Source organism: Nycticebus coucang, chromosome 10 (genome assembly GCF_027406575.1).
Source record: "Nycticebus coucang isolate mNycCou1 chromosome 10, mNycCou1.pri, whole genome shotgun sequence".
Taxonomy (NCBI): Eukaryota; Metazoa; Chordata; class Mammalia; order Primates; family Lorisidae; genus Nycticebus; species Nycticebus coucang.
Genome location: NC_069789.1, coordinates 15,001,887 through 15,012,447, shown reverse-complemented (window position 1 = coordinate 15,012,447; position 10,561 = coordinate 15,001,887). Strand labels below are relative to the sequence as shown.

Here is a 10,561-nt window from a genome sequence, read left to right as displayed (position 1 = left end):
TGTGCTTGCTCATTTAACCCTTTATAATTGTACAAGATTTTTGGAAATCACCAGTAATAAAGGAAAACAAGTTTTCTATTGTAAGTAGGTCTAAAATGCCGTGTTTTCCAACCTCTCTCCTTCCACAAATGTTTGCAAGGCAACAAGAATTAAATTTAGATTTGAGAGACACTTTAAAAAATTTGAATTGGAATTAGCTACTGCTAGGTGAAGTCTTAGAGAAACCTAGAATTATTTTCAACCTTTCCATTTACACCAATAGAACATAAAAAATCAAATACTGAGCATCATTTTCTTTGACTTTCTTCATTTTTAAAGGTTTTCTTCCATTCTCTTTCTCTTTTAAAGGTGCTTAACTGTAGGCTAGGATTTAGGGCCATTCTTTTCTTGGGCTTCCCTTCACCATTTCACCCTTTGTTTGGAGCTGGCTTCTTGCCTTCTAATCATTAACACAGTTCAACTTCTTCTCAAACATGTGGAAAAGCCAATTTAATTTATTCTTGGAGGGAAAGGATCTTTTTAACTGAAAAATACCAGAGAGAGCCAGTACCAATCCTTTATCAACATTCAAACAAAGCATGCAAACCACAAGGAGAGAGAGGGAGAGCAGAAGAGGTACCAGAGCTGAGTAGAAGACGTTTGGGACAATGGAAGACATGAAAGGATAGTAAAAGAACTGGGAGAGCACAAATTTTTTTTTTGGGGGGGTACAGGGCAGGTTTGAAACCACCAATTCCCTACTCCTATGGGCTGGCAGTCTATTCCTTTGAGCCACAGGCACTGCCCTGGGGGAGCACATTTTTTAAAAGTCCATCCAGTGCTATAGGGTCAGAATCATTGACAGGAACTCAGGACTTCTGGGCACTACTTCTCTTTGCTTGGATCTCAAGCCTTTTAAACCTTCCTTTCACTTTTTTCTTTTGGATCCAAGCTTGTTCCTCAACAGCCTCTTGCCCATAACCTGGACATCAGTATCCACACGTACAGTTTTAGAGGCTGATGGGCATCCAAATTATTAGTCTCCATTATTATGATTATAGAGAAAAACAAGATAGAGGTAAGTGGTCCCAATGCTTACCACAGATCTTCAATCCCAGACGATCCCCCAAAATGTGTTACTGGAATTTCTTCCTCAGTAGGTCCTTGGTCTCAGGTATGCAAAGAATGAAACCATGCACCACAGATGAGTGGTAAGATAGGATTTTATGAGACAAAAAGGCACCAGAGCTTCCGACAAAGGGCAAGACCCAAGTCAGAAGTACAGTCTTTCTCTTTTTTCCCCTTGTCACTTCCCAAAGACTTCTCTCACCCCAGCCCTAGGGTCCCATGTGTGATGTCAGTGTGTGTGTGTGTGTGTGTGTGTGTGTGTGTGTGTGTGTGTGTGTGTGTGTGTGTGTGTACAGAGAGAAAGAGGATGGTGAGAGGTAGTAGCCCCACATAGGTGTGAAGGGCAGGGCGGTGCTTTGGAGTCCAGGGTGACCTGGCCTATTGAAACAATTCATGTCCCAAATCAACGCTATGTACACCCAATAACAAAGGGAAGCATCACCTGTCTTGTTTGCACCTAATCTGGTGGTCTTTAATGCAATACATAGGGTGGAAAAATCATTCCACCTCTAGGGCCAAGGAATAGCATGGATCCTATGGGAATGTTTCATAGGGCATAGCAGAGTGGTACTCATACTGGGGGGCAAAAAACACCATACAAACAGGACGACGAAATGACCTACTCAGAAATATTTCCTTTTCAAAGGTGTGTTTGGTTAATGTGGACCCAGTGGTCTCTGAAGTTTGACATACATCTCAACACAAATATCATTCCATGCATAGCAGGAGGGGTGTAGGTCAGTGGTTCTCAACCTTCCTAATGCTGTGACCTTTTAATATAGTTCCTCATGTTGTGGTGACTCCCAACCATAAAATTATTTTTGTTGCTTCTTCATGAAGTAGCACTGTATGAAGTAGCAGTGAAAATAATTTTATGGTTGTGGTTCACCGCAACATGAGGAACTGTATTAAAGGGTCACATTATTAGAAAGGTTGAGAACCACTAGTTTCAGGTTTCAGAGACACACATTCAAAAGTGATAGACCAATTCTGCTTCATCCTATTTGATTCGAATGCTCAGGGCCCAGGAGAGCACATGTTACACGCTCCAATAAGAGGTGTCCACGTGCTGGCCGACAGAGGTCTTGGATGCAGGGGATCTCTCCTGTCTCAGACTCATAAGGCCTGGGTGGAAATGGAAGGAAAGAAAGTGAGGAGGAGGCAAAGGGGGTCCCTCTGCCCTGCCTGCCTGTCCCTCTCCTATCAGCCTCTCCTGCTGTCTCTGCACTCCACTGCACATGGCCACTGTGCAACCTCATCACCCCAGACTCAGGACCTTGATCTTTCCATGTTGTTAGTGGAACACAACATCAAGGTAACTGTGTCAGGTTAGGTCAATTCACAGAGATCTATGCAGCAGTTTCCATGAACCTGGTCTTTTATTTTTATTTTTATTTTTTATTTGGAAAAAGAGTTTCATTTCATTGCTCTCTGTAGACTACTGTCGGGTCATAACTCACAGCAACCTCAAACTCTTGGACTCAAATAATTCTCTTGCTTCAGCCTTCCCAGTCGCTGGGAGTACAGGTGCCAGATACAACACCTGGCTATTTTGTTGTTGTTGTTGTATGTAGGAGGCCAAGGTGGGCTTTGAACCCACCAGCCATGGTGTACGTGGCCGGCTCCTTAACCACTGAGCTACGTACACTGAGCCCATGAACTTGTTCTTGATAATTGTTCTGTGCAGTGTGGGGAAAAAAGTGACTGAACACTTCAAAGCTGCCACCAGATTGACATTTCCTCCCAACATACATGATCACATCATGTAATCAAAGACATACACTTAAACCATGGGAATCACTGTGACAGCTGGTAAAGAGAACATAAGGTATACAATGATAACCCCTAGTAACAACTGTGACATATAATGCTTAGTGACGTTAAAGAAAAACCCAAAGCATTCCCCATAGAGGGAGGACACAGGTGGCAGGGACATCTCAGGTAATGCAGGTGTAATGAGGAACACACAGCTGCCATCATGAGAGAACAGGAGCCAACACAAAACTAGAATGCAGCCAGACACCAAGAGAGGACAGAAGCAGATGGAAATCCAGGTGTTTACCCCTCAGTATTGCAAACTCAGTGTGCTTCCGTCCTGTCCACAGAGCGGGAGGTGTGAAGGAAGATGCAGAGAAGAACAGCGGGAAAGATGCACATGGGACAGCACAGAGTTTCACAGTATTCAGTTCAGGAAACACCCTAAGATCTGTATTTTACGGTAATGAAATGCTCAGGTGACTACATAATAACCTGGAAGAATACTAAACAGGTGGGGAAACTGTTTCCACTTAGATATTTTCATATGTGTGAGGATGAACAAAGGAAATAGGCTGAGATTTCTTGGAAAGGGCTGGGTGGTGGCATCACACAAGTCTGCACCACCGTGCATCATGGCTGCCCTGGGGTGTCCCCATCAGAAGTGACCTTCACACTGGACCACGTGGCTTGTGTATCAGCAAAGGCCAGGCAACTGGAAGGCAGGGGCCCCTCAGGTTCTGAGACAACCCCATCTTCTAATCTAATTCTAATGGAAATCCCAGGCTGTTACCTGGAGGCTGGGCTCTGCCTACCTCACTTCACACAGAACGTGAGCTGCTGGCGGGACATAGCTCTGAGCTGTGTGAACCTGTTACATATTTTGTTTAGCAGTGTAGAGACTCTAAATCAGATTGCCCCCAACAGTAAGTTAAGAGTGACATGTTTGTCATCCCCCAGTCCTGATGAAACCTATTGGATTTCCCTAGTTTGTCACCCATCCTGTGTTTGGGTTTCTTCTCCCCAGTCCCAGGCGGTGCCTCTACTGCACATACTAGATCATGGCCAGACCTGCCCCCCAGCCTGCAGGCAGAGGGCAGAGGTCAGCACAGGGGACCACATAAAGGAGCTGCGGGCCCAGCTGGCTGAGAGAAGGCAGCAGGTGCTGGACCTGAGAGAGTAGCTGACCATCTCAGAGTCCACTACCTTCTCCGTAGCCAATGAGCTACAGCAATATAGCAAGTCCTGCGGGGTCATGGTCTCAGTGTGAGTGACCCTGTGTCTTCTATATGAACAAATCCACGCTCAGTGGACTTCATTCTTCCCTTGCTTTTATCCAATTTCATCCTGAATCTTTTGCTGGAAAGGGACAAGTGGGTGTTTGACCTTCATTTTCTCTGAGGATGGAAACACTGAGGCACAAGGACTTCACTCTGGCTCCACGTGAGGAGCGGGAGGGGACTCAGGTCACAATCTCAGTTGTTTGTTCCCACAGCAGGCTGGGATGTGCCTGATATTTTGAGGCACAAGCTGAACTGGTGTGTCGAGGGTCCTCCCTGTACTGTGTCCAAACCCACAGTCATGTAGCGTCATTGTGGGTCTGAAGTTCTGGGACTGACAGACTTCCATTCAATTCAAGCTTCTGTTGAGGCCCAGTAGGAGAACACTACGTTGTGTTCCCAGAGGCAGGTGGTGACAGGACACAACCCCAGCTCTACAGGAACTTCCCGAGGAGTGTTCTCCCAACAGACATTATGGATCCTGAGTGACTCCATGGAGAGGGCAGACCCTGAGGGAGGGAGCCCGTCTCCGGGAACACTTGTTCTTGTGTGAGTCATTTGAAACATGCCTGGCAGGGATGTGGTGCTTCTGGGCATGTCAGGGAACCTCTCCCACCACTGAGGGACCACATGGCTTGTGTATCAGCATAGGCCAGGCAACTGGAAGGCAGTGGCATCTCAGTTTCCTTGACACCCCTACCTTTTAATTCTGCTATGGCAAATCCAGGCCATTAATTCCACGCTGGGCTCTGCCTATATCACTTTAGTCAGAGCAAGGGCTGGTGATAATGCCTTTGAACTGAACTCTGTGAACTTGAAATAGATTTCAATGATGAACAACTTTGTATCTGAGGGATCTTCCTAAGATTGCCCCCAACGGTAAGTTAAGAGTGACATGTTTGTCATCCCCCAGTCCTGATGAAACCTATTGGATTTCCCTAGTTTTTCACCCAGCCTATGTTTGGGTTTCTTCTCCCCAGTCCCAGGGGGTGACTCTACCACCCATACTCCATCATGGAAGGACCTGGCCCCCTCTGCGTGCAGGCAGAGGGCAGAGGTCAGCACTGGGAACCACATCAAGGAGCTGCGGGCCCAGCTGGTTGAGAGAAAGCAGCAGGTTTTGGACCTGAGAGAGAGGCTGTCCGTCTGAGTCCACTACCTTCTGCCTGGCCAACAAGCTACAGTGATGCAGTAAGTCGTGTGGGGTCTCCATCCTCTGTGTGAGGGATACTCGTATCTTCTCTCTGGGCAAATCCACGCTCAGTGGACTTCATTATTCCCTTCCTTTTATCCACATAAACTTCATCTTGAATATTTTCCTAGAAAGGGAAAAGTGGGTGTTTGAACTTCATTTTCTCTGAAGATGGAAACACCGTAGCACAAAGGCTTCACCCTGGTTTCATGTGAGGAGTGGGAGGGGACTCAGGTCACAATCTCAGTAGTTTTTCTGGTCCTGGGGACAGTTTGGTCCTGGAGATGGATCTTGTGTCCTCCCCAGTAGCGGTGAGCACAGCAACATGTCAGTCTCCCGCTGAGGCAGGTGTGTCTGTCACTCCTCAGAATGCATATGACCCAAGGACATCCTGGAGGCTGTGCTGGGGGAGAAGGTAGATTTGGAAAAGGGGAAGCAGGCAGAAGACCCAGCCTTCCCTGCCCAGCTCAGGGCAGGGGTCATGTGCAGGCAGTAGGAGGGAAGGTGTGCGAGAGCCCGAGGTGGGTGGCTCAGGTAGGACAGGTCAGAGCTCCCCTGGACAGGGGGTGTGCAGGACGGACACAGCAGGCACGTGGAGAGTAGCCAGTAACAAAACAAGCGAGCAAAACCATCAGCCTCAAATTGTTGCTCAGAGACACGTTTTCTCTTTTCAAACCATGATTATGAAGATGAAATTTACAAACAAGAAATTAACCAAAGGGTAGTGAACACCGCAGCAGCACTGAGTGTGGTCAAAATATACATTTAGACGATGGAGACATTACAAGCCTAGACTTCAGTCTGTGCAGCATCTTCTTGTAACCCAGGTGCGCTGTATACTGTCCATTTAGACAATTAAAACTTAAAACTGTTGCCTATTCACCATCCCATTCACTCTGAGCTGCAGTCACCTCTGGGCTGAAGGTGGCTTCTCCTTATTTTCCCTGGGGAATATTGTCTCCTTGGCCCTGTCAAGTGCTTGAATACAGCAAACATTTCTTTCCTATGAAAGAATAATAAAACGTCAACGAAGTCACTCTGAACAAGTTAAAATAAAAATTAAAAAATTGGAAAATGCAGTTTGTGACCTACAAAAAGAACTCTCTGTAACAGAAGGCGTAAAATCACAGTTAGAACACCAAAACACTGAATGAGGACAAGAACTCCGCAATTTGAGGTATGACATGTGTCCTTTCATGCTAGGAATTCCCCCCAATGGGGCCTGGCCACACATCTTTGTGAGGCTGGGTGTCCAGTCCAACCACGAAGGGAACATCGTGGACCTTAACGGGAGCACTCTCGGACCTCGAGGGACTTTTCACACACATTTTTCTCTCTCTTTGCCACAGCAGGTCCCCAAATATATGTCAGGATTCCATTTAGAAGGCTTCTTGGGATATTTCCACTGAAATCTCTGCCAGAGCCCATATCATACATTGTTCACGGGACCCTTTGAAATTTCCTTTTTCTCTGTCCACAGGGAAGCTCAAAAGGTCATCAAACATCAGGCCCGAGAGCTGGCCCAGCTGAGGCAGAGATCAGAAAAGGGCAGAGAAGTGTCATTTGTACTGAAGATCCTCCTCTCTGAAGATGACCCTGAGAACGGCCAGGGCCAGGGCCTCCGTTGTCTGCTGGCTGCAGGGCGCAGGCTGGCAGAACGCCTTGCCGGCTCATTCAGCCCAGGTAAGGCGGCCACAGAGCCTCATCACTGAGCCAGTGTAAGGTGCCTGGCTCACAAGGCACTCCGCTCCCAATGTGGCTCTTTAACCAGCTGTCCAGGTTTGTAGATCACATTAAAGGCCGTGACAGGATCAGAGCTGGTCAATGGGAACTGAGTTTTGATGCTGAACAGGGTGCTCTGAGCATTAGAGATGGAGGAGGTGGGCACTCTTCCTTTATATTTGGAGACACTGTTTGATGGCTCCTCAACTCTAAGCCACAATCTCTGTCTTCTCTATGTTCACATGTCCCTGATGAAGGACCATCTAACCCCCAGAGCATAGACACTCTGGAATGAGTCTGGGAAGGCTCTTCCTGTTCACTGGGAAAAAAATATGTGTAACTATTTGCCCAGAATCAGGACCAGGGGAAAGTGTGACACTGATGAACCAGTTCAGGGAGAGTCTGCCCAGGGACTTGAAACAGGAAGCCTGGAAACTTTTCAGAAGACAGTTTGAGGCTTCCTAGGATATTCCTCAGAATACTGTTCTCAGCCCAGGAACACATTCTCTGTGTGTGTGCCCAGGCCCTGGGTTTGTGATGAGAAGGATGAGACAGGATAAGAGCCCATGGTGCCCAGGTAAGTGTGACAACCACGTGCTGTGAGCGCCGTGGCTCCATCTGCAGCTGTCCGAGCCAGCGAACTGCAGAACGTGCTGAGCGTGACCCCCTGACCATCCTGCCTCACACCCAAGCCTGTGCTGACTTGGGGTTCTCATGTTGTGTCCACGGCCCACTGATTCCTCCAGTAGACTAAAGTCGGGTCAAGTGACCCAACAGGAACTAAGCAGTCCTAGGTGTCCTGCACTTGGGGACAGCTCCCCATGTGAGGGAACCAGGAGGAGAGGCAGCGTTTCTCTCTGCAAGGCTGGCCTAGTTCATTGGCAGGGATTCCGCATCAAGAGATGTCACTAGAAGAGAGAAAACCAAAGATTGCACCTCAGGTCACCATACTGAGAGAACGAGGCCTAGAGTGGGGCCGTGTCTCCTGTGGTCACGATGCTTCAGGTGGTTTGGTCACTGCCACCCTGCACGTGCAGTTTGGACCAAACCGCTTGGAGCCACAGCGAGTGTTAACTGGCTCTCACTGTGCTGCGTGTCATCACGGCACCACACAGGGGACGGAAGTGTCCTTCCTGGTAAGCCTGTGGTGTGGCCAGTGCCCTGAGCACCCGTGGTCACCTCTCACCCTCCATCCTCCTCACTGACCCCAATCTTAGGATACTTGTTTCTTTCCCCTGTTTCAAGGGTTGGCTTCACTGCCACGGGACCTTCTGCCATGGTCTCCTGCACAGGACCACCTGGGCTGCTGTCATGTGCCATCTCTCCCAGATTAATATTGTGTCCTCCACCTCCAGGTTCTGCAGGGAGATGGGGGTGCCTGGAGCCTCAAGTCCTCACTGGGTGAGCAGCACGTGACTACTCCTTGAGGTTATGATTTGTCAGCTTCTGGTCAACCTCCCAACAGTGCTGCCCTCTTGTCAGAGGAGGGGAGGTCTGCTCTCCCCAGGGTCCAGCCAGCGAGTCCTTCTCACTAGCGGTAAGTCAGCATCTCCTCCCTGGTGGCCTCCACATGCTCTGTGCACGGGTAGGGTGGACCAGTGGGCCCTGGGGGCAGGAATGTGAATAGAGGACTGAGTGTTAAGCCTGGACCTTGGGCCCCAGGAAGCTGTGCTCTCTCCCCAGTGTCACAGCACATCCCTCACCATGGGACTCACTGGCAAGGTCAGAGTAGGCCACACAGAGTTGACCAGGGCGGGAAGATGGCAGAAACCGTGACAGACTCACAGCTGCCACTTGTGCCTGTGCACAGCAGAGCCGGCACACACCCGTTCTGTGAGGCTGGGACTCCTGCTCTGTCCTGCAGGGCTCTGCTGAAGGCTGTTCCATGGTCATCAGTGCTTATCCAGGTAGCTTAGTGGTCCTGCCTGTGTCTATGGAGTTGTTGCTACCCTGGCTCCTCAACCCATCATAATACCTCTCCTCTCTAATTTGACTTACACTTGTCAAAGACTTGTAAGAATACCAGGAAACAAACAAATACATGTCCATGGTGTCACCTGGACATGTCCTTGAAATCAAGCCGAATACACTGTCGCCTCCTATCTCTGTGAGTATCCCAAGCCCCTAGACCGTGAGCCCCGGGTGTCGTTCCCACAGACCCCTGTACACACTTTCCTGTAGTTCCAACCCATTAGCGTAGCTTCAGTGTAACCTCACCTTCACCCACACCCTCCAGGGTGTCACTGAAGACAGCTGAGTCTTGCATCAGAATCACCTGAAGGCATCTGGCCTGGTCCTTGCAACCTCCGGGAAAGTAGATGCATTCTGCTGTTCATCCAGCTTGGGGCAGAGGCTGAGGTGAGGACAGAGCAGAGCGTCAGTCCTCTTGGAGCTGAGACAGCCAGACCCAGACACTCTCTAGACGGCACACTTAGCAGCCACCAGTAGGGTCCATGCAGAGCGTCCTGGGCTTTCCCCGGAGAACAGCACATCCCTGAGATGGCTCAGGGCTCTGTGTGATGTGTCAGGCATGTGAAGTGGGAACTTCATCCCATGGCTGGCTTTGTCTAAATTTACTTACAGAAAATGAGAAGCAGAGCAGACATGAGAAGGAAGATGGAGCAGAGCTGATGCCCTCCTGGTGAGCCACCATTACCAACTGTCCTTGAAGTGTTGACATCTTTAAATCCCAGACCCAGGACCATCTGAATGTGCTGAATGTACCTGCTTCATTCATTCAGCAACAATGAAGAGCCCTGGCAAGATGTGGCTGTTTCCTGGGTGGCTCTGCTCTTGGTGTTCACTTCCCATTAATAATGTCTCAAGTTGAGTGACAGGGCATCAGTCTGACCCAGGTGAAATACTCCAAGGGATTCCTGCTCTCAGGGAGAACACCTGGACCACCAAGATAAGAGGCTCGCCTGTTTTCTGCAAGGTCACCATTTGTTACTTGCCAGGAGTTTGATAACAAGAACGGTGGCCAGACTGGGCAAGTCCTATGATGTCCCAGTATTGGGAGATCAAGACCTAGAGTGCTGCTGACCTGCTGGAGTCAGCACAGCCTTGGGAGCTTTATCCACTGGCTCCCAGCAGGCGCAGGTGCCCAACCTGGCCCTGGGGCTGTGCCCAGTGTTGTGGCTGTCCTGTGCTGTTTGTCCTGGCTGGATGAGGCAGGCCAAGTGAAGTGCCGGTCAGCCTGTTCTGTGGCCAGTGCACTGAGGTCCTGCTGCTCTTGTCCAACTCTGCCCTCCCCAGCCTTGTGGCAGCCCTGTTCTGTGCCATCAGAAGAGGACAGTGTGTTCCTCCAGTCTGAAGTGCTGGGTTCGCTCTCTACCTGTAGCACCTCTCACTTGGGCATCCAGTAAGGACATGGTGATGTCCAGTCCTCCATTGTTTCACGTTCTGTCTCCTCACCCCTCTGTCGTCAGCCAGGAGCTGCAGGAGGGGGACGTGTGTGACATCTCACAGGAGTCTCTGGATGAGCAGTATCTTACACCTTGCTGTT

At 49.3% G+C, this 10,561-nt stretch overlaps 1 protein-coding gene across 1 annotated transcript; it reads left to right on the top strand.

Moving 5' to 3' along the window:
• The first annotated feature begins 5,248 nt into the window (after positions 1–5,248).
• LOC128595884 (putative neuroblastoma breakpoint family member 5) lies at positions 5,249–8,511 on the top strand. Its single transcript, XM_053604972.1, has 3 exons — positions 5,249–5,333; positions 6,815–7,017; positions 8,412–8,511. Exons 1-3 carry the CDS (start codon positions 5,329–5,331, stop codon positions 8,459–8,461), a joined length of 258 nt encoding a protein of 85 aa, XP_053460947.1. The 5' UTR covers positions 5,249–5,328; the 3' UTR covers positions 8,462–8,511.
• The last annotated feature ends 2,050 nt before the right edge of the window (positions 8,512–10,561 follow it).